Source organism: Drosophila innubila (assembly GCF_004354385.1).
Source record: "Drosophila innubila isolate TH190305 chromosome 2R unlocalized genomic scaffold, UK_Dinn_1.0 1_C_2R, whole genome shotgun sequence".
NCBI lineage: Eukaryota > Metazoa > Arthropoda > Insecta > Diptera > Drosophilidae > Drosophila > Drosophila innubila.
The window spans coordinates 18,879,091-18,904,581 of record NW_022995374.1 but is presented as its reverse complement, the minus strand read 5'-3'; the positions used below and the strand labels follow the sequence as shown (position 1 = coordinate 18,904,581).

At 35.3% G+C, this 25,491-nt stretch overlaps 1 protein-coding gene across 1 annotated transcript; it reads right to left on the bottom strand.

Moving 5' to 3' along the window:
- Positions 1–15,500: 15,500 nt before the first annotated feature.
- On the bottom strand, positions 15,501–16,057 carry LOC117784947. Its single transcript, XM_034622804.1, has 2 exons — positions 15,857–16,057; positions 15,501–15,748 (listed from the first exon to the last, which is right to left on the bottom strand). Exons 1-2 carry the CDS (start codon positions 16,019–16,021, stop codon positions 15,575–15,577), a joined length of 339 nt encoding a protein of 112 aa, XP_034478695.1. The 5' UTR covers positions 16,022–16,057; the 3' UTR covers positions 15,501–15,574.
- Positions 16,058–25,491: the final 9,434 nt, after the last annotated feature.

The window sequence follows — 25,491 nt, the reverse complement described above, 5'->3', positions numbered from 1 at the left end:
CGTTTTAAACTTAAGTCGACAGAGTCAAATTTCATCATCAATATCATTATCATTAGTATAATTAATTTTTTCATTTAAATTATCATTTGCATTTAAATTTGTTTATTTCATTATCAAATACATTATTTCAAAATTACGCAAGTTGTTTTTAACTCAAGTCTACAGAGTCAAATTTCATCATCAATATCATTTTCATTAGTATAATTAATTTTTGCATTTGAATTTGTTGATTTTATTATCAAAAATATATTCACAAAATTTCGCAAAATTAATAAAGTCTTTTTTAAGTCCATCATTATTAATGTCATTATCATAAGGTCAGTTCCACTTTTTTAATCAAATTTACATTTTCACTAAACATTTGTTTATCTTATAATAATATTTTCTGAATTTCTGAAATTAATAAACTCACACTTTTTTGGACTGATTATAATGCTTTATGGAGAAGTAAACATCCGTCGGATCCGTCGATTCAAATGATTTCATTGTTTACTTTAAGTCGCCAGCTCTTTGGGCAACTACATAGTATCCAAGAGATACTTATTATATGTACGTATCTAGCTATATTTATACAGATGCAGATCTATCCAGACTCACACTCACACTTATTGAGTTATTTGTCGTTCGTTTGTTTGTTTGTATCTTTGTAAATAACGCAAATGAAGGCCTTTGTAGTAGATACTGCTTATTTAGATACACACACACACACACTCATATGCATAATATATGTACATTTGTATCTGTAAGATTGACTTTCTATGCTGAACATCAAATTTAATGAGCTTTCGTCTCATTTAAATGTTTATCTAGTAACGAAAGTGATCCCATCTCATCGGGTAGTCGGTACCTTTAGTAGATTCAATTTGATTTATGAGTTGAGATTAAATACCATAGATAGATCAAGACATTTATGAAATCTTTTCTCTATCTCCACTGCATCTTTATGCTTCCTTCTTTCCACGTGTGAAGAATACAAGAATTAAATTGCATGTCATTCAAATAAATTCCTCCATTTCGCTATAATATGAAATACTCCATCTTCAGATAGGTTTGTTTTTAATTCGTTATAACGATTAAGGAAATATAACTTTACTTATTCTAACGTGGACATTGAACTTCCTGTCATAGTAAGACATAATTATTGAATTATTGAAATATCATAACAAATCTGGAACATTTTCACATTTTCAGGAAAAAATGTTGAATATCAAAAAAGAACTCTCTGTATATAAATTTCTTTAAAAGGCAAGTTAGACTCATTATTAATGGAGAAAATAAATGTTGTAAAATCCTTTTGCTTAGATTATCTATGAGCTTGATAATGTTTTTCCATAATCTATACCCAAAATTAATCATGTCATCCTATCAACAGCGGACAGTTGCCAACCCTTTATGTAGAAAATGAAAGATTGAAACGTAATGGTCGTAATTTAAATTAATTTATAAAGTTGTTCATGAAATGTAAACATTAATTATTTTACAGGTCTTAGAGAAGAAATAAGTGGAAACTGGAGATTGAGATCCATTCTTTGAACTCACTTTTACGATGATAAAATTTAACAATTTCCGTGGAACAACTTAAAGCGTAGAAAATGTAGCCTTCATTATAGTATCTTTTACTATTTTTATGTACCAAAGATTAGTTTATTTAACTACTCTGTTATCTTTCTTTACAAAATGGAATTTCGGAGATATTTTAGTATCGAATATTTGTTCATATAAGTAACAATTTCACAAATTTCGTGACAAAATTAATATCAGAATTTTCGCATATTAATAATACCTTTTTTCTCTATTTGGATGGCTTATAAAGGGATTTTTAAAAATAAAACATGCTATAATTACAATATTAAAATTATGTGTAGGTATATTTCAAAAGTCTTAGTATGCAATTTTGTTAAGACTATACCTTTCGATCGGTATATACTATATCTCGATCTGATTGGACAGTCGTAACAAATTTTCCATTTTAGCTGTATATATTGCTAGTCGCCTTTTGCTTTCGTCACTAGCGCGGACTGCCGTCCGCAGTGATTCGCAACCTATTTAAATTAGGTTCACAGTTTCATTTCATTCTTTTCCGCAAAGCTGTTACTTTAATGTTGACAAAAGTTTTAAACACGACCTCTCCTAAACCTATTTTTCGATATCTCTATATCTGTAACTAAACCAATTCCAATTCCGATGAGATACAAAGAGTGAATTTTGTGTAATTCGTTTTGCGACTTGTGCTTAAAAGTTTTCTGGTAAAACTTAATTGATTTATGTTTTGACATTTTCGGAAAAGCTGGCTTCAAAAAAAAAGAGAATGTGCACCATAAAACTTACAACTCCAGAGACCTTACAATTTCGTGACAAATGCCGGGAAGTCTGTGGCAACAGTTGCCGTTGTTGTTGTTGTTGTTGCCTTTGGGGTTTTTGTGTGGCGCTGAGAAACTTCAGTTGCAAAAGTTACTTAATCATGAGCTTCAATTAGTGCAGCAAGTTTGGAGCCATGGGCTATGGTACTTGGGTACCTGGGTAGTTGGGTACGGTACGGTACGGTACAGGCCATAGGTTTCGTGCCAAGAGCATATTGTGTAGACGTCGCTTCGATGAAGCGCAGGAAAATAAAAATGGAGTGTCACGGCTGCCGCACACAACTGGCTGCATTGTGTAGAACGGAGTGAGGGGTGTGTAGACTGGAGAGTGAGTGTGGAGAGAGCAGGAGTGTGAGGAGTATGGGATGCAGAGTGCTTCAACAACAACAACCAGACACAATCGCATTTATTGTGTTGTTGTTTTTGCTTTGGCAGTCGCTTCGCTTTTACGTCTACGTCTCGGTCTCAATGAGCTGCTTCCGCTGTTGGCTTCAGTACAGCGACGCCGACGCCGACAGCGGCAGCGACACCCACTTGCCAACTGGGAGCTGGAACTTGGCACTGGCATCGGGGACTGTTTGTTACTTTGTGCATTGGGCACTGGCACTGGCACACTGCTAACTGCTAACTGCTCACTCATTCGCCTGCTCTGGCTCCCTCTCTCACTCACTCACGCTCTCTCTCCCATTTGGGTGTTCTCTTTGCGTGTTCGCTTCGTGTGTGCGTGCTTGTGATTGTGACTCCACCTCTGGCCCCTTTGCTAGACCCACACTCTTTATGCTCTCTGGCATTCGGCTTGTGCCTCGGCTTCGTTCGTCTGCTCGCTGCTCGCGCTGTTCGGTGGCTCGTCTGCTCAGTCGCGCGCTCTGTTCGGCGTCTTTCATCAGCATATTTCGTGTTTATCGCTGAGTGATGAAAATTATGTTGATGACGTTTGCACACACAAGCAGCTCTGCTTCTGTCTCTGCTGCTGTCGTCGCTGTCTCTCTGTCTGTGTGCTCTTTGCACGTCGCCACCTCAGCAGTGCTCCCTACGCTCCCATCTCTTCCACCTTCACACCCCCCTCGGCGTCTTCGTGTGGCCACAACGGCGACAACTAGCGAAAGTTGTGCTAAATTGGAACATCAGCGTTTTGTGTGTTTGCTTCTGTTTATTTTCACGTTTGTTTTGCGCCACAAATTCATAAACAACACCAAATTCATTTGCATCAATTTATTTATTTCTATTTTATAAACTCTGCTCACACTTTTCCATATTTTGAACACATTTTGTTGCTAATCAAACGCTTGCCCTCTTTTCTACAAATTTTTATAGCACTTTTAATTATACAACCTGTGCTTCTATGCATTATACAAACTCAGTTACTGATACAGATATCCAGATATAGTTACAGATATCCAGATACGGATACAGATATTCAAAGACAAACTCAGATACTCGCTTAAAAAGCGCCTTTATATGTATGTATTTGTATCTATACACAATGTCAAACTACAACCTACAATTTTCTTAATATAAAATGTTTTGCGGGAGTTTTTTGGGATTGGATGGGATTGGAATTTGTCAAAATAAAAATCATCAGAACCAACTGCAATATATTCTTAAACTAATGGGACAGGAACTTTTTAAGACAGCTTGACGAAGGCCAGTTATTATGAAAATATTCCAGCATAATTAGTCCAATTTAAAACAAGATACAAGTAGCTGATAATGTAGCCAAAAGTATAGAAGAAGAATCTGCAGCATAAAAATTACAATTGCAGCATTAAAGACACTTTAAGAGTTTGCTCGAAATAAGCTGTGTCATGAAAAAGTCAATAGCTATTCGTTTTTTAACCCCATGCCCATTAAAAATGGGCAAAAAAGGGTATAATGTATTTGGCAGAATGTATGTAACAGGCAGAAGGGGCGCGGCAGACAGCCAAAAGTATATATAGTCTTGATCAGGATAAAAAGTCGAGTCTATTGAGCCATGCCCGTCTGTCCGAAACCCCCTTATTTTTTCTAAATTTAAGTGGTTTTTACAAAAACAATTAATTGACCAAGTAAATGTAAAAAGAGTGCTGAATAGAACCGCCTATAAACTATTTTGATATCTAAAATAGTGCTATTTTAAAGTTGTCCTATGCCTCTCTACAAAACAAGTTCGGTACCTTATTGAATTACTCTCATTGATGTGGAAGAAAGCCCAACAAAATCCGTCCATTTTAAGAACACACTACTTTTTAGTAGAGCCAAATTTAAGTCTATCAATTTGAAATATTGATGGAACTAAAAAATCTATAATTTGAGCTTAAAGATATTTCTTTTGCATCTGACTGTTAAGTGGATATGTAGAACAGAAAAAAATTATCACATTGCATGGTATCGCTATCAAAAATGAAAAAACTCTTTGATATTAGTTTAGATGGAGTAAATTGCGAGTTACTTTGAAAATCATGTGACTGTTAGTTTAAATATATGGAAAAAATCAAACATATTTGATAAAGGGATTTATATAAACGTAACAGTTACAAAACAATAACAAAATGGCGACCAAATAGACTGCTAAGAGTCAATTTCTTAGAAGAAAGTACATAATTTGGTCTGAATTCTAAAAACAATGTTGTTATAGAAAAAAAAATCGATAATATAAATTGAATATTGAAAAAGATTGAACAAGATTTGCTCAAGAGATTCTCAACTGAACTTCTTAAGAAGTTTCCTTAATATGAATACAAATTTCAAGAGCATTTTCACTAAATTAACGTGAAAAATCAGTTTTATTGAGTATTTTTAGTGTTTTTAAATTCGATATAGTCTAAAAGATAATATAAGTTCAAAACTAAAGCGTAATGCGATGAAAATATGAATGAAATCAGTTGATTTGAGTTGAGTCTTTACTTTTTTGTTGCCTTCTATTCTCTACTTCTCTACAGGAGACTCTGTTTTGTGTTGCGAAATTGCATTCGTCTAGCCAATTTAGGTGACTTATGGGCCAAACAAAAGAGTTGCCAACTTTTCAGACGCAAAAAGCTGAAACTGAAAACAATGGAAAAGTCAAGTGATGCGATAAATGAGCAACCCGAAGAAAAAGAAGAAGAAGAAAAAAGCACAAAGCATTTGGCTTGCCAACAAAATATAGTATGTAATTAGTAGAAACGTGATAAAAGCCAAACCGAAAAACAATAACAAATATTTTCGAGGCCTGTTTTTGCGTCTTGACTTTTGTGTGTGTGTGTGTGTGTGTGTGTGTTATTGCTTTTGGCAACGAACCGAACGTTCGTTCAATTATTATCGGCATCGTGAAACGAAGCTGAACGCGAGCCACGTTTAAGAGGCCGAAACCTCAAATGCGCTGTTGCCGCTTTTCACAGCGCGGCAAAGCCAAAATGAAGCAACAACGCAGCAACCAAAAACATAAAAAACAAAAAAAAAGTAGCGCGCTTATAAAATTTTCCGCGCTTTTCTGTTTTGAATCAAAATCCGCACACACACACACAGACTCACAAGCAAACGAGAGCGCACTTGCACACACACAGATACATGCAGTCGTATTTCGCGCTCTCGTGCTCGTGCTCACACTCTCTTGCGGCGAATTCGTTGTACGCTCACATTCGAAATTCGAATAAAATATTGAGTTCGAATAAATATCTTGTCAGTCGCTGCCTCTGCCGATTGCAACGTCACGAAAAAGGTCACAACAGCAACAGCAACAACAATTTCAACAAACAAACACACACACACACACACACACACACACACATACACATACAACGCATTTTACTATAATTTACGTTTGAGTTATGCGCTGTTGCCAAACTTCATCATTACGTAGCATGGCGAAAATTCAGTCGTCATTGTGGGTTGTTTGCCAGTTTTGTTGCTCGCTCGTTTTACAGGGAGAGAGTGTGCTGAGGCGAGGGAGAGAGCGCAGAGGGAAGAGAGCAGTGACTGGCAGAGTGGAAGGAGGGAGAATTGTTTGCCTCGTCGTCGTTGCGAATGGCGCCATTTATGGCGATTATTAAGTTAACGCTGCTGGCACATTTGATGAGCTTTTTATTATGCACTCTCTGCCACTCCCTCTGATGCCTCGTCTCCTTCACACACACACACACACACACTCACGAACATGAACTAATCGATGTGTATTCTCGTTTATAATGAAAAACTGTCGCCTATGAAAAACACAATTACAATGTTATTCTTTTCGCTATTGTCATTATCTTTTATGGGCTTTCTTTTTAATGCGTTTGTTGCGCTCTTTTGCCCATCGTTCTGCACTCTTTACTCATTGCAGCAACTAATTTATTTATAAATTATTTCAATTTCAATGAAATGTTCTTCGTTTTGGTTTCTTTGCTTTGTGCTGATCGCAAAGTGAAAAATTTAATTATAGCTTTTTTGCGTGTCGCTTTGGCATTTCGATTATTCGTGTTTTTCGTGTATTTCGTGTTTTTGCTTTTGTTATTCGCTCTGCAGGTCAACAACAAAATGCCGATTAAATTAACTTTTTGTCGATTTCAGTTGCTTGTGTGTGTGTGTGGTTGAGTGAGTAAGTGTGAGTGTGTGTGGATGTGTGGGTGCATTTGTGTGTCTATTCGACTGCGACGCAGAGCATCAACGTGACGTCAATGCCTGACGCTGACGTTGACGCTGACGCCGTTTCTGGCTGACGACGCCATTTTATGTGACCGAAGGCTGTGAGTTTTGATTGCGGTACAAAAGCAAAAGAGAAAGAGGCGAATGAATAAAAGCACAAGAACAAAGTGCCAAGTTATTAAATAATAACAATACTTTTTGGTTGAATTCTCGGTGTAAATAAAGCAGCAGTTTGAGCTGGCCATGCATGTGTATAAGTATTGTCATTTTTCAACTTTACACAAGTGTTTATATCAGAGAATCAAACTAAAAATATTATAGGTTATGTCTGTATTTGGTTTTCGGTTAACCATTACTTAAAGTTTTTGTATATCGGTTTTGTAACGGTTACCGCTTATTTTCGGGTTCGATTTCAAAAACATTCTATCTAATAACATTAACATTTAAATTAAAGATAAATATAAGGGGGATAATTAACGATTACAAAACCAAGCGTTGTACATAAATCGGTTACAAAGCGGTTATTTCAGCTTGAATAATATCAGTATAATAAAAATGTTTGTTTTGGTTAGAATTGCAGTTACGGCTACTAATTTCTATCGGTTAATACCGGTTAAAAATTCTGGTTTTAACACCTGCCTTATATCTTGGTATGAGCAAGTATTGAGAATAAGAAGTTTTCTGAATTTTACTATAACTAAAGCCTATTCTATTGCTATTTTACTTAAACTAAACTATTGATCAGAATAAGTTTTTTTGGGGTTTCACTTATCAGTGTTAAATTTAAAATCGTGTATACTATATTTTAATTGGTAATGTAAAATAATAGTTTTAAACTTTCAATAATATTTTTATTTGTTTATTTAATTGTTAATTTAAAATCAAAGTCTTTAATATTTAATAATTACTGCTTTTAGTGACGCTAATTAAATAAACAGCTGTATCTGAAATAATTGTTCCAGTGCTATGCATTTTCAGTCATAGATTAGTTTGCTCATTCAGTATTAAAGAAAACATATTGTTCCAATTGTCTAAGATAAGGAAACTAATATTTTTAAGCTATTTACCTAAGCAAACTTTGACCATCGGCTTTTTAAGCTGCGGTTATTACTAAACTGTCTAAAACTCAGCCAACTAATGAAATGCTGTAAAATATGAAAGCGTGCTAAAGTTAAAGTTAAAGTTGAAGTTACAAAATAAAGTGTTGGCTACTGAGAGACGGCAAGTAACGGCATTTTTGACAGCTCATTTCATTAAAAATGGTGATTTGTGTGGCAAGCTGAGTGCCGCCGTGCAATAAACTAAACTAGACCCAAAACAGACTGCGACTCCAACTGCGACGGGTGGCAACATCACACTCACACTCACAAATACAGTGGGAGTTGGAGTCGGTGGCAACTAAGCCAGAGGCAGTGGCAGAGACTGTGGCAGATACAGATGCAGATGCAGAGTCAGATACAGATGCTGAGGCAGCAGTGAAGCCATTTTATGACCTGCCACAGGGCGGGGAAGTGGCAACTCTGTTGTTGGCAGCAGCTGCACAAGGAAGATGACTTAATAATTGAACGATAATTAATGGATTGTTATCGAAATTGCATTTGGAGTTTGGTAACTGAATTTTAAAGTTGTAAAATTAGAAAAAGAGTGTTTTTTTTTTTTTGTCTTGACTTAATACCAAGAAACTTTAAGTAATTTCCTGGTGTTAGATAGTAATTGTTGACTGTTCTGTTTTAACAAAGCATTGTGGGAATTGAGCCCAGTTATTTTTTAAGCTGAGGGACCTTTTTTTCAATGTATAGCTAAGCGGCTTGATAACTGTAAATTAATTAATTAATTTATTATATTAAATTGTTTAGTATTATCCGGGGAAATATTTATGTATCTTCTAATCATATGAATGTATTGTCATCGAAATTAAAATGGAATATTATAAGAAGTTAGTTATAACCTAAAAACAGTTCGAAATCTTGAATTACCGCTGTTATAATTTTGTCGAACAACAGACTTTTTAATTTTTGAGGTTTCATATGTTTAATTTTTCTTGGCCATTTGATATGTCTTATCAAATTATATAAACAAAATTCGTAGGTGATTGATTAGATTGAATTCAAGCCTGTGAATAAAAATAATTCCCTAGTTTTAGACAAAAATTTAAAAGCAATCCAGCATACAGTCCAAAAATTTATTTCTTATATTTAAGAAAATTGCCATAAAATTAGAATTGCCCTATAGATAAAATTTAAAGATATAAATCAAATAACATGACAATCGATTTAGAGGAAGTTGGCTTGATTCATTCGACTATTCATGCTGAACCAAAATCTTAAATAAGATATACTGAATCGCATATAGAATTAGAATACGCAGAATTCGCAGTCGGCTTTCAAGTAAAAGATACAGATTGTGTAAGGTACAGATACATTGTCCTCATTCTGAAAAGTCTATTGTTTGTCGAATTTAAGATACAATCTCGTTGCCGCCCATAAGAAATCTCGATTCTTCCATCCATTAAAAATTAAATTGAAATCCGTTGCTTTGCCTGTTTTGCTGTTGCTTTTGCTTGAGCTGCTCTCTCTTGCTACGAACCGAAAAGAGAGTGAGTTGCAAAGAGCAGAGAGAGAGCACGAGTCCATTTTCGAACTACAGAAAGAAGAGAGCGCTAAACCGGTTGCCGAACTGTAACAGCGACAACCGAACGTATAAACTCTCTGCGATTCGTCGGTTATTTAACGAAAATGTCGACCAATCGGCAGGCAGCCGAAACTGATAGCCGAAGTGTGTGAACGACTCGGGATTGGACAGCGTACGAAACGGTTTACGATTCGACCGACTTGTCGGGTTGATCGGGCGTGGTTAAAACGAAAAGGGGCGACTTTTTCACGCGAAGCAGGAGCAAAAGGAGGAGGCAAAATGTATATACACAGATATTGATTGATGGACTCGGTCGGTGGGTGTAAAACTTTGGAAAAACAGCAGCTGTAAAATGTTACCTGATTTGATATTGATGGTAGTGAAAGTTGTAGAAAAATTATAATGCTAAAAAAGAGTTTTTCTTTAATTTAGAAGCGTTTATGCAAATGGTAGTTAAATAGGTACAGTTGCTACCGGAATATCTAAAGACTAAAGTCGCATATTAAAGCCAAGCATGCTGGCAAAATTCCCATTGTGAAATTGTTGTTGTTGGCTTTTACGGTAAACAACAACACTTCTTCCCTCATTACTCATTATGAAAATGACAGAGAAAATGTATCTAACCATTCAAAATCAGCCATATGGAAAGATATCTTTTCCATGCGCCGCACAAACAAATGCGACGAATTTGACGACGAGCGGAAAGAAGCGAAAGGGAAAACACAAAACAAAGGAAAATGCCTAAATGGATAGGAGTACATCTGTATGTGTGTATCTATGTGTGTGTGTGTTTCTGTTAGTGGTTGCGTGTATTTGTTGGACAAGGAAACTCGAGAGTTTTCAGTTTTTCGGGGTTGCTGTGTAAACTCTGCATAGAAGAAGAGGAAGCAGATGAAGAAGAAGCAGCAGCAACGTACTGTGGGCGTCAGGGAGTTTTGTGCTCTATGTACTTGAACAAATTATGGGCTTGTTTTATATGTAAATGAAGTGAGTTTTGTTTAACTTGGGGATTTACAAGAGGCTGTGATGTATGAAAAGGTATTTATTTACAATTCGTTTGACTGAATCAGCAAAAATTGGTGGAATTTAAAATTCAGTATGCATTGTAACAAATGGAAAGAAAACTGTACCGAAATATCTTAATATCATATTTTCCATAACCAGAGTTTGCTTAATTATCGTAAATAGCTGGAGTAGCTTTCACAAGCAGACCAAAGCTGGCGCGTTAAGCTGTAACGTTGTCGCTGAAACAATAGGTGGCGCGTTTATGTTACGCAAAACGAACAGAAACAGACGCTACAGTTTTCAAATGTGTGGCAGCATTGGTTCGCAGCAATAAATTTTTATGTGGCGCCATCTACAGCAAACTGCGCGAGTTGTGTGTTTAAAACTTTGCTAAAGTTTCTGTGCTAGTTTCTCGGCTAGTAAAAGTGTGTGTGTCTCTGCTAAGCTGCAAGTTTCTAGCACGTGAAGTTGGCTGTGCTTAAAAATTAAACTCACTTGAAGTTGGCTGCAGCAGCACAACGAAAAGGCGCCATTTAATTAAATTTTAAACAACAAGGCTGTACAAAAAATTGCATTCAGTAATAAAAGTAAAAAATAAATAAATGAATAAAACTGACCATTACTAGTAAATAGAGGTATATTGTCAATAATTTGAAAATTTGTATATGGCTAAATTTGAAATTAAATTTTAATATATCCAAGAGGTGTTTGTGTGTTTATTCAAGTGTCAAAAATATTGTAATTGAATTCACACGAAGCCAATGAAGCGAACAAGTGCTTAAGTTAAATGCCTTTCCATTTATTGACTAAAGGGAATTGAATATTGTGCCATAACTCAGTATTTACACATTTATGGCAATTGTATTTCAATTTCTAGGTATTAATGTAATCTGTGTAGTTTATGTCGAGGATTACCTGCAAGTAATTGTTTTTCGATTTATATCGAAATTTATTGGAATGGGTCGACGATGTGCCATGCATCATAGAGAAATTGATATAAGGCTCATTTAATGCATATTTTATCGTTGTTTGTGTTGCTGTGAAGATAAGTTGACTTAATCACTTTTGCCATGCAAATAAGCTGCATCATGCCAAATGTGGCAATAAATAATGTGTTGCCAGTTTGCCAGCGAAATCTCTGGTTAGAGTGCATCATAGTTCACTATTCAACATTTATCCAGATCCTGTGGGCCGCCACTAAAGGTCGATTTACAGTTGCCGGAATGCCAAAAGTTGTTGCCACTGCCACTCATCAATATTGATTGGTGTGGCACGCTGTTGTTGCTGTTGCCTCAGTGTTGCAGGTGCCATGTTATTTTACAATTTTCGGCACGAATTTGTTATGCCACAAATCCCCAGGAGCGCTTGTCAAAACTGTTGCTGTTCCTGCTACTGTTACCATATTGCAGAAGTGGCATAACGAATTGGCCAACACCCGTTGCATTCTGCCAATCAACCTATCATAAATACTTCATTACGTTTGCAATGCCAAAGAGGCTAGCCCACTGTGCACAGTGCAACGAACTCCACCAAAAAGGAGGGAAATTTTCTAGCGCATTAGTGAGCAACATTTGACATTAATTTATCCAATTTCTGATTTCCAAACTGCCAAAATGTTTGGCTTGTTGCATATTTCAAGGGACATTTGATGTCCTGCCTTTTGCTTTGCTCCCTATGACAGCTGTGTGAGGGTGAGGGTGTTGAGGGAGAGGGAGGGGAATGTAGGATCTCTGTTGGTGTCAACTGTTGTTACCTGCACGTAAACACCTGAAAGCTGTTGCAGAAACGTGCTGTTGAAATAATAACAATTCCGTTTGGTTTGCCAAATTGCTATTTATTAAAAATCAATGTTGCTGGCAACAAAATCAGCAATTTAACCAGCCTCAAAGCTGCAGCTGTAGCAAGTGGCATGTGGCATGTGGTGTGTGGCAACTGTGTGTGTGTGTGGGTGTGTGTGTGTGTGGGTGTGTGTGTGTCTGTGTCTGTACAACCAACTGACGTTTACAGTCTCCATGGCTCAGGTTCCAGATCCGCACTGCGGTCGATGTTGTTGCCATGCTCCAATAACTGTTGCAGCAACACCCACATCCACACACACAGAGAGAGACGTCACATATGTGTGCCTGGGGGCATGTTTGGGGCACGGCAGCTGGTCGGTCAGCCAGGCGACATTTCCGGGTAGTTTGAAGTAATTGCTTTGCAAGCTGTTGCCAACGTTGCTCGGACATTGGCACAAGGATGCCGCAGTCTGTTGCACAGTCACTTGCTGTTGCTGCCCGAGGAGGGGACAAGGGTCAGGGTAAGGGCGGGGGCAGCTGTGTAATGGTCAGCTTAGCCAGCAAGCGGCTTAAGTTAGGCATTTTACCAAAAACGACAGCAACAGCGGTTCACGCGGCGTATGAGAAATTTGTCAAGTCAATGCGAACGGAAACAAATTTTGAAACAGCTTGCAACTCTGGCGAGGGCTGTACGTTAAGTATATTTTTTCAATATGTAATAGCATAAATTTCAAACTATCAGTTTATTCACTTATTTATTTAACTTTAATCAAACCCAGTGGTTATAATAATAAATTTTCATTTCAAATTAAATTTAATAAAATGTAGCTTAAAATATATTAATTTAAATTTAAATAAATTGAAACTAACAATAATTGAACTATGTGAATTCTAGAGTTTTTTAGCTATAGTACCTTTTTTTTTACAAATTTAAATTAATTTATCTATTGTATTTGCCTTAAATTGAAATCAAGTTGATATAAATTTTTTTTTAAGGAATAATTAATAAAATTTATTAATAAAATTTACAATTAATAAAATTTATTGTACATAAATTAAGATTTAAGTTGATTGATCTATATGGATTCTAGAATTTATCAGGTATACTAACTATTTTTTTACTAATTTAAATAAATTGATTGTTTTAACAATCAAAAAATACTTATTGTATATATTTTTTCATTTTTTTTTTAATTTTAATTTATATTAAATTAATTAATTAATTGATTACTAACATACAGTATCCACATTCGATCAACTCTGGCAATTTTTTTTTTGCAAACTTTACTTTTTTTTTTTCGAGATTTTAGTTTTATAACATTTCACTATCGAATTAAATTGCAATTTAAAGATAAAATCTAGGCACATTTGTTATCAATAAAGCTACTTTCTTTCTATTGATTTTTTTGACTGATTTGATTAGATATATTTTCGAAAATACAAACTAATTTTCTTATTTAAATTGTAAAAATATATTGCAAAGAACTCCCTCTATACACCTGCATAGCCGTATATATGTATATAGACGTATGTAGTTGGCTCTACGTGACTTTCAACGTAAAAGCAATCGACAGTTATCGTTTATCGTTGCCTGCAGTTGTCATGTGGCGACTCTGCAAGCTGGCAATTTTCTTTACAGATTTTTCACTTTTCTTCGCCTTTTTTCTTTCTATATTTTGATGGCAGTCAGTTAGTCAGGATTTTGGCCAACATATGCCGTGTGTATCCGTAGCGGCATCCGTAAACATATCCGGCGTAGGATTTTGTATTGCGAGCCGCGCGTTTTGCATATTAACTAAGTGAAACATTTCGTTGACAAGTTTTCAAACATTTGTGCGTCCTCTACAAATATTTACCTACATGTAAGACAAACATGCACACACACACAGATACCCTATAAATCTCTCTCTCACTCCCACACTCTTTCTCACTCTTTTTCTCTTAGTTTCTTGCTGTTATTTTGGGGCTTTTGTCGCCTGAAGACGTTTTGAATTGAAATTTAAATTCGATACAAGGCAAAAAATTCGTAGGTCGAAAAGGTCTAAGGATCTCAGGCTGCATCCTTTTGACCGTATCGCTTAACATTTTCATTTTCTATCACTTCAATTTTTTTCTACTTTTTCTTTTTTTTATCGCGCTGCGAGGGTGACTTCAACATTTCCAATACAAATGAGCCAAGGCCAATAAGTCCTTTTCCCCTGTTCCTGTCCTTTTGCACACAGTCTGGCTTGGCAGGATTTGTGCAAAATAGCTAACAGAAAAAATATGTGTTCTCAGCATACATATTTATTAAATATTGAATGTTTTCCTTTTGCCAGAGTTGCCTGCAGGCGAAAAGTTCTCTTTTTTTATTCGCATTTGTGTTTCCCTTTGGTCCTTAATGCCTCAAGCTAGTAAGAAATAGAGTGAGTGGATGAGCGAGAGAGAGAGAGGAAAGCTTTAGCTGAGGGTTAATATTAGAGTATCCTTATATGCAAATGTTGATGATGATGATGATCAATTTGTTATCCCAATGGCGCATTCAAAGTCGTTTAACTCAAAGTTATCGGGCGTTAAATGATTTCAGGAACCTATTTAAGTAACTTTAGTTTTAGTAGGTTCTGAGCAGGACGCAAAGCTCTTATAAAATTTAATATATAAAAAATACAATTTATTTGTGAATTTTTGCTAAAAATAATTTTAGTTTTATTTTATATGTCAATTTAAATATGAGTAAAAGGAAAAACATTTACATTATTAATAAAGATATAACTAACTTTCAATTTTAAAATAAAAATCATTTAAATACTCTTAGTTTTCATATTTTTTTTATAAAAATTATAAAAATCTCATATTTACAATAAAAATAATAAACAATTATGTAGTAATTAAATTTTAAATTGTATTTAAATTACATAAAAAAACTCAGATACTGAAAGAACGACTGAAAAAGATAATTAGTCATAAAAATTAAATTATATCAAATTCGGTTTATAAAAATTGATTTACTAACAATTCTGGTTCCTGCTAAAAATAGTCCGAGTCGAGTTTTCCCAATTAAAACAATTACTTGTTTTATGTGTGTGATTTTTAACTCACAAATCTTATTAGTGATTTCTGTTTCCCATTATTAAATAGACTAGACTAGATAACGACAAGTGTTTCTGTTTAAGTGATAAGTCATTTGAATTTATTTTTTTTTTGTAGGAGTACTCGAGTTTTAGAAAAGTTGAATTGGTCTTAGCGACGAGCCCAGATCTCAACGGTGGAGTTGAGACCACGGCTAACCTGGCTCTTGAGGGTAACCACGGTGTTACGGTATCCTACACCACCGGAATAGATGCTGGGTGCGGCACCAGAGCTGTTGCGGAAGTTATCGATAACATTGATGAACGTAATGAAGTATTGGCCATTCTGTAGAAAGTTAAATCACAAGAGTTAATAATATATATAGAGAAGTGTTGTCCAAAGTAGGTTATAAAATAATTTTAAAGTCTACTTTAAACTAGAGAGTACACTTACATAGTTCACATTGACGTTCCAGTAATTGTTCTTCAAGGGTTGACGGACTTCAGTCTGGCGGAGCACCAAGAAGTCAGTTCCGTTCCTCTTTCCCCAGCTGGCGCTGAAGGCCTGGCTGGCAGCGAATAAGGCCAAAAGGAAGACACAAGTGTATTGGAATTTCATTGTTACTATTTGAAGACACTTTTGTTTCTGTTTGAACTCAGTCAACAAATGTGGCTTTTATACTTTCCCTGATATGAGTAATTCTTTTTATTGTTCTTTTTTGTTTTTTTGTTTTTTTAATTAACTTTTTGCAATGTAGAAGTGTTCTTCTTTTCGCCAGCTTATCGCATTTTTGGTGTTTACCCTTCTTCTTCCACTCTTCCCTCCCATCTTCAAGTTCCGTCTGTAATCAGAGTTGATAACACGCTTGAATTCTTATACTATTCTATTATTGCAGCTCTGTTGACTCACGAGCTGCCACAAGTGTCCGTCTAAACATGTGTCTATTATGGAAACGAAGCAATCGAAATAGAATTCACAGCAATCTAAATCACGGTATCAAAATTAAATAGAAAATCGCACCTTATCAAATTCGTAGAAGTTGTTTGGCCACTTTAATTGATGATAAGCTGCCAATTTGCTTATCAACTTTATATTTCTGGTACTTTTCTTTTTAATATGTAGGTATTCTTAAATGATTCTACAGAAATGTATGTATGTCTGTAAAGACAGGTTACATACCTATAGTTAAGTATGATGGATGGTGAACTATTGTCAAAAATAAACTATTTTCTTTGTACAAGTGATTATAATTGAATTAATAAATATTTGTATCCCTAAATAAATAACCAGATAAAAAATAATGAAATTATCTCAACATGAAGAAAAAATAGTTGTTGGAAATGTTTTCTTTGACAGAACAAATTGATAGATTGGAGAAACATTTTTTATTTTCTAGGAATACTAGCCACTAATAAGACCTTAAGCTGTAGAAAGTAAGAAATAGATATAAATATTCTTTAAAACTGACAAAAAAAAATTTAAGAACGACGCATGTTTTTACTAAAAATATAATACACAAAATAAAAACATTTTTATTAAAACTCTAAAAAACTGTAATTAAGTATGATATATAAATAAATATATAAATAAATTATTTAAAAAATAATCTCTACATGAATAGTTAATTTCAAATGGTTCGAAATAATTTTGGTAGTGATGAGTTTTTCGACAAATAAAAGAGAATAAATATTTTTTAATGCATTAAAATACATATTTATCATTAAAGAAATTGTGTGCTTTTTTCACTTTACTATATATAAATATACAAATATGCCAAACTTAAATTAATATTACGCACACAAAAACACGGGCAATGCCGGCGGACACTAGTAATTTGTAAATGAGCAATTTAAAGCCAGTTTAATTGCAAATCTTTGCACAAAGTTTGTGATTTTCATTAGAAATATTGTATTTTATATTGCAAGTAGACTTAAACAATTGCAAATCGATTGCAATTTTAGAATTTCAACGATTGTTGCAAAGCATTTAGACCACAAACTAACAACAACTAATGATGTCCTGAGGTCAAAATGGGAATGTATCTTTGGTATCTCAGGAATTTGTTTAAGTGTGCATTTTGTGGGTTCATTAAATTGCTGGACGACCAGACTAATACATAAGCTGAAGTAAGTGGGCTTATATTCATATCTGAGATGTGGCAGTTGCATTTACCACCGCCCTGTGGTGTTATGTCTGCCACATGAACTTCTTCATCTTCTTCTTCTTCTCCCTCTGTTTATCTGCTTCTTCTTCTCTCTTGGCTCTTGTGCTTATCTTTGAGCTGCTGACGAAGTGACTCTTGGGTTGCCTGCATATTTATTGCAAATTACAAAATCCAAGTAACTTGCTTCTGAAAATAAAATCTCATTACTTGCAACAGCTCGACGCACGCTCCTGATAAGGGTGCTGAGCAGGGCAGGGGTAAAGTAAGGGGCAGCAGACATATTTGTCACTTATGAAAGGGATAATTTGCCACGCTTGCCAGACAAGAACAACAACTATAAAAACAGTCACAATAAATAGGGGTAGGGAAGGGAAACTCCTTTTGGGATTTGAACAAAAGAAAAAATGCCTGCGGCTGGGTTGGAAAAGTGGAAAAGCAATGGCAATGCATTGTCGACTGTCGGCATTTTTATGCAAAAACTTGTTAATCACATTTTATTGACACATGCGTGTAGAGAGGGGTGGAGTGGGCAGTGTTTTAAGGGGATTCGGGGGGTTGTCAACTGCGTCACGTTACTCGAGGGAATCGATTTCCATTTTTAAATTGGCCAAATTAAGGGCGGCGATTGCCCGTCATTGACTGTGTGTTGCAAGCAGCGTCTGATAAGCAATTTGCAGCAGAAAAATACCCTCATTGTGGCACACACACACTCGCCCCCACAAACCCACACACCCACACACACTCCTGTGTTAAACGAGTCTCGACAATTGCCAAATTTAAAAGCAATAAACGTACGAGCAAATTTCTCTGGGTTGGTTTTTTTTCTCTTCTACAACTTTTTCTTCTTCTGCTTCTACACTTTTTAAAGGTTTGACAGGGGAGCAGCGACGCGTGCCACCGTGCCACCGTGCCACAGTTGCACCCTCGAGGAAGTCTGTCTATGTCTGGATCGGGATCTGGATCTAGATGTGGATTGACTGGCATTCCATTGCTTCCATTTGCCATTCGCAGTCACATGCAAACGCTTCCCTTTCATTTGCGCTTTCAATGCCAATTGGTGTGCACCCACCACCCCTTCCTTCCACCCCTAGAGAGGAAATCAACCCCCTTCCTTTGCAATTCGTCCTTTTGCGGGGCAGAGTTCAAACTGCGCTTTGGAAAAATGTCAAGTGCGGAATGTGCACTTTTGACAGTTTCAGTTCATTCGCCAGTCATTCATACTCACACTCATACTCATACTCAGACTCATACTCATACTCATACTGGCGAAGCCTGTCAAGCCAGTCTTTAACCCTAAAACATCCCTCACACACTTATTGCCATCCAGACACGTACCCATAATAAAACTTACAGCTTCTACAAGCTGACCGACTAGCAGATACCCTGTAAAATTAAGTTTGCGCCCAAGAATAATAAAAATTGTTCAAAGCTACAGACTTTATCATAATTTCTATTAATAAGCATACTTTTATCAAAATCAATAGTCGCATTTAGAATACCCTGTTTTGTGTATTGTGTTTATTTGATGCTTCTAACCCTAAAACAATCCCTACACACTCATTGCCATTCAGACATAATGAAACGCACAGCTTGCTCAAGTTGATCGACTAGCAGATACCCTGTAAACTTAATTTAATGCATGAAAAGAATTAAAGTATATACTTCCTACAGACTTTATAATGATTTATTGAATACATTGACTTACTAATATCAAAAGTCATATCTAGTATACCCTGTAAGCTTTAATGTACACACTTCGTGCACATACCCTAGTTATCAGTTTTTGAGCAGTAGGAGAGCTGCCTATGTAGCTATTTCTCCAAAAAATATACCCATCTCTGAAATTTTGTACAGGGTATAATAAACAAAATCAAATATTAGAAAACCGAAGGGGCTGCAACTACAACAATTCTCATTCTCAGCGTGTGCTTTTTATGTTTTTAATGTGTTTTTTGTTGCCGCATTTTGTTGGCGCCGCTGGCGCAGTTGTTGCTGCCACCGGCAGCAAGTGGGGAAGGGAAGAAGTCAGCACCAATTGGTATTAGTTGCTGCTTCTAACAAAAAAGCAGTAAAAAAACGTATTGCGACAACAAACGACAACAAAGCAAAGGCAAAAAAGAACAGGAAGTCCGAGCTGTGAGTGTGCGAGGGAGAGAGGGATAGAAAGGAAGAGAGAGGGCAAGACTAAAAAGGAAAAGGCATACAAAGCTCTAAGTTGCTTTTTACTGTAGCACAAAGCAGCTGAAAGCGGCAGCCGGCTAGAGTTGCCACCAACAGTTGCCATTGTTGCTGTTGCTTTGTTGCATTGTTTGTTTGTTGTTGCTACTGTTGTTGTACTTGTTAATTGCTGACTTAATGGCGCTTTAATTAAATCGCAACACTGCAGGCGGTCGACAACATAATGCCCCAAAGGTTAGCGAACATATATATATATATATATACGTATATATAGCTATATATACAATTTGCAAGCTGCCAGCTGGAAGCTCTTTCCTCTCCCTTTCCTTTGCACCCCTTCCGAACCACCTTCTTCCCCCTATTACGATTTTATAACAATGCTGAAAGTTATAAACTGTTTTCACCAAATGTTGCAATTCTTATCAATAAAAAGTAAACAAATTTTCAGCTGACCGCAGACAAAGCACTTTTTCCGCTTACTTGTTCGATAAGTTCGTGTTATTGTTATTGTTGCAAGTGATTCATTTTGTGGCAACCCCAAAACTATGCAACACTTTTATTCATTGCCGTCTGCAGCCAAAGTCTATTGTTATTTCTACCCTATTGTCTATTGTGGCTTAATTGCTGCCTTCGACATCGATGCGACTTGAATTATCGTTATCCTGACGTTATCCTTGCGCGAAATAAATGCCGAAATTTGGCGGAAAATTGCAATTAACCCAAAGCAACACAACAACCGCAAACAGTTGCCATTTCAATTGCCAGACAGCAATTTCTCGCCACAGTGATCGGAGCTACAGTCTGAGTTATCTTGGGAAAAGAAGGAAAAACAATAAGTCTATTGGGTCCCACTTTAGACCAGCTAAAGTACTTTCAACTCAGGGAAGGTTTTTTTATAATCTAACTTTATATACAGGAAGATAATTAGAGCTTATTTATATTAACTTTTAACTGAAATAAACAGTCTTACTGCGTTGTCAAACATCTTCTTATTACTTTCTATCAAATAAAAACACCGCCATGCCAGGTAAGAGTCTAACGATGAAAGCATATTCAAGTCCCAACATTTTTGATATTAAATTTTGTGACAAAGAATATTCAATTTAATGAATATATTGATTTCTTGTTCTTTGTGATAGATTTTGGTTATTTTGGGATACTAAATTTATATCTGGCCTAAGAGGTACTAAAATACTAAGGCGATAGTCTCAATGGCTCATCGGTCATAATTTATCGACAGAAGAGAATTAAAACTTCCTTTGGGGCACACTATAGAGATGATGAATTTATTCTAACTAGAGTTCCAACGCATCACAGGACTCAATCCCTCAAATGAGATGTAATTTCCTTTATTTTATTCCTGAAATTTTCAGCAGCTTGGAAAACTATATATAAATATTTGTATTAAATACTCGTATAAATACCGTGCGAAAATGTTGCATTATGTTTTTTGATGTAATATTTACGTTTAATCAAATGGAAAATCCGTTGAAATAACTGAAACTGTAATAATAATATCACAGTTGCAACGAGTTGCACCCTTGAGAGTGGCTTACATATATTTGTGCAATTCTGTGCCTGTTTGTACCTGTCTGTGCATGTTCACAGCCCTCTTAAATTGCAGTAAACATAATCTCTATTGGGTTTTTTTCTTATTGCAGCGCATGAAAATGTATTTATTTTCAATTTTACAAACACATCGTTTTAATTAAAGGTGAATAAAAATAACAATTCCATTTGTTGCCACAAAAATTCATTATAAAACGCTGCCTTTTCACAATTTGTTTAACTTTTCAAAACACTGCATAAATTGATTGCGCATAAAGTGGCAATAAAATGTATTTAAAAAAAAGGTATTTAAAAAGTGAAAAGTGTAAAAAACATTTGATTCAAATTTATTGCGCTGTCAGACATAGAAATCGATTTTAAAAATACACGCACAGATCATCAAAAATACATTAACTATAATGGCTTTTAAATAATGCAAATCAATTTTTCTATATATCATGAAGATTTTTTTTTATGTTTGGTGTTTTGTCAATTAAATGACTAGATTTGCGATAAGATTTTAATTGGATTTGATTATGAATTGACATATGTTAATTTCCCCTTTTAATATAATTGCACTACGGTGCGTATGCTTAATGTAATTTTTAATGTAAACTGAAAACTCTTGCGATTTGCAATTTGCTGTTAGACAAACATATAAATGGCGTGGCATTATCTATCCATTAAACAGTCGTTGTCCTCTCGCCTTGTTCAGTGTTGTAAAAGGTCGAACACACACGTCATTAGTGTCGACAATTATGAGTGAGCATAAAAACGCGCTAAGCACTCAGCTTATAGTAGGGTGGTCCACTGCAGGAGGGTGTCGGATGCTGCCACTTGATTTTGGGCACGCACAGCAAACAATTCTGATGGGCCAGGCCAATAGTACAACATCCGATGGCCAACAGCAAAGCCCTTTGGTCAACTGTTGTCCGTTGTTACAGTTTTTGCCAGCTCAGCGAGCAAACACACAACGTGGCACTTTTTACTTTTGCCACTTGCCGCTTGCCACTTGCAACATGCCACTCAGCAAAGCGCTGAACGCTCTGAAATGTTCTTCAACAAGAGTCAGCGGAAAAAAATAAAAGCACAACTGACTGTGATTTTGTAATTAGAACGCAGTCAGTTGGTGTTTTTGAGTATGTGTTGATATATGTGAGTGTGTGTGTGTAAATATCCAGTGGGAACCAATAAAGAATAAATAATTCATAAGTGATTTCATGAGTTATTCTCAGACTGCAGCGCATCTAAAGGCAGGCAAGATTTCAGGAGTACAGCAAAAAGAAGGCAACTTTATAACTTTGTTAAAACTAAACCGATTTGCTTGCTAAATGTCAATTTGATCCTTATTTTTCGTCTTTTTTGATTCTGCATTAAGATTGAAAAATTAAACACTTTTACGAAAATTTCAAACTGTCATAACTTTGTCGAATCTTAACCGATTTCCATGCCGTGTGTCAATTTCATTATTCTTTGAACTCTTTTTTGATTCTGCATCAAAATTAAAAATTGAATTTTTTTTCGAAAATTTCATACTGTGATAACTTTGTAAAATCTTAACTGATTTTCATGCGGTTTGTCAATTTTATCATTATTTTAACTCTATTTTCATTCTACATAAAAATTTAATAATGCAATTTTTTCCATTTCTGCCCATATTTTCCATATTTTTCCCTTGATACTTTTTCTTAAAAGAAGTGTTTTGGGAAAACTCGATATTTGCAACTCGAAAAAGTAAATTCAATTAACTATATTTAAGATTATGTGCTGAAATTTTAATTTGATAAGGAACTGCTGATAGAAGTGAAGATTTCATGTGTTCTGCATGCCAGAATACAGCTGAAAGAAAGAAAAATTTCATGATAGTACTCAGTTAAAGACAATACTTTTGTGTCCCACTGGGTAGCTAGATGGAACGTGCCGCGGCATCGACATCACGCATACGACGCATAAGCCAAGGCAAGCCAAGACAAACCAATCAATGCAGCAAATGGCCAACTGGCTGCAGGCGAGGTGGCATGTTGCACAGTGCATGTTGCGTGCTGTCAGCTGGAAAAGCAACAGTGCAATACTTACCTATAAGTCTAGGAATTTCAATGGACTGAAAATCCATTGATATACTATATGAACAAAGAGATAATAATAAAGCGTTATGTTTTGTTGATGATTCAAAAGGAACATTTATTTAATTTGTTTTTGTTTTTGTTTTAGTTCATTTTAGTTGAGTTGTTTTCTGGTTGTTTCTGTTCTATTTTTGCACAACAAAAATTGAATTTCTGCTTTGCTATCTTACGTCTGCCACCACCCACAGAGTCAGTCTGTCAGTCCCAAAAAAAAGTAAAGAAAAAGGGAAAATAACAAAAAGAAGGAAAATGCTTTAGTTAGTGAGTGAGTGTGAATGTGTGTGTGTGCTTTGTTTTTTTTTGTGTGGTGGGTTGGGTGTGTGGGGGGTATTTTAGCAAATATTTTCCAATACACATATACATATACTAGGGTACATACATACATATCTTAAGTTAGACAGAGACGGAGAATACATCTAGATAAAAATTGGTTAAGTGTTAAAGAGTGAGAGACATTGAGAATCTGAATGATAATTTTTTTAGGTTTTTGTTTTTCTCGTTCACTGTGATGGTGTGTGAGTGTGTGTGTTGAAGTGTGTGTGAGTTTGTGTTATTGTGTTGCCTTAAAATTACACAGAGAAAACCTAGTTGATGCATGCTGTATTAGTATTAGTATTAGTCGTGTTTCTTTGCTTCCGTTTCCGGTTTCGTATTTGCAATTTGAAATTTGAAATAGCAATATCCCTTGGGGAATTGCTATTTGTTTATGTATCTTCGTTTCGCTTTTAAGAGTTTACTCTTTAGTTCTCAATTTGATGACAAATATACATAGACAGTACATACATACATACATACATACATATATTCAGGATACATACAAGTACAAGTTAAGATTTATGTATATAAATTTGAAACACATTCAGTTAGTTATAGTTGTCTGTGTGTGTATGCTGAGTGTGTATGACAGTGTGTGTGTGTGTATTATTAACTATTTAAAACTGTTTTACACTTAGGTATTCAAGTTAAGGGATTCGAATTCGAGTTTGTTTAAACTGAGACACATTTTCAGCAGAGATTTCCAATTATTTTTCGTTTTCTACTTAGTTTTTAGCTTTAGTGAGTACTCGTTATTCATATTCGTATTTGTTTGTATTCGTTTTTAGTAACATTCATATTCATATTGATCAGTGTTTCCATTACCTTTGAGTGCAAAGTAGAACTTGAGCTGGAGCTTATTAAATAAAACATAGATACATTCATACATATTTAAGTACTTTTCAGGATATATATATCCTGTGCATATAGCCTAAAGTCTAGAGAATAAGCAGGCGATATTCGTATTAGTTTAGAGGAATGACTATTTTAATATGTGTATTTCATTTTGGTATTTAAATACGCATTCGTTTTATTGCACTTTCAACTATAGCAACAACATTTTATGTTCACATTGTTGTTTCTAGTTTTATTTGTAGATTATTTCAATGTTTTTATATTCGAGCAACTTTTAGTTGCATTTTGCCAACAGAATTGCAAATAATATCAATTACTATAGAAACATAAATATGTATAAAGAGAAAACAGAGAATGAAAACAGAAAACAATTCATACTAAACTAAAGCCTGGAACAATAACAATAATATCTTAATCTAAGCTGGAAACATGGACGAGCAGTGGGAAATCATTGGAGTACAACTGAAAATGCAAAACTAACAAAATGTGTCCTTTGAAAAACACGAAAACACTGAGCTAAATCATTTGTCAAGCTTTGCTTAAATCTCTCCGGGATAGCGAATTAAATTATGAAGCTTTTACTGAGTTGAGCAGCTTTAAAAGCACTTGAAAACTTTAAAATAATATTTAGCTTTTAATCAACTTTGATTCAGCTTACACATTAAATCAAGTTTAAAGCTCAAAGCTCAGCAATTCTGATTAAAAATAGCTTTCTCTGATTTAGTTTAGCTACAGTTCTTTTCAGACGATCGTTTTTCCACCGAATACCCTGAATTAAAAAAGCGTCGGTGCTCACCGATGAAAATAGAACGCGTTCTTTGAAATGTTTTAGAGTTTGACCAGATTCTGTGAGAACAAAAGAAGCTGGGACTTTTGTTGGACAATCGCTGCGAATGATGCGCATG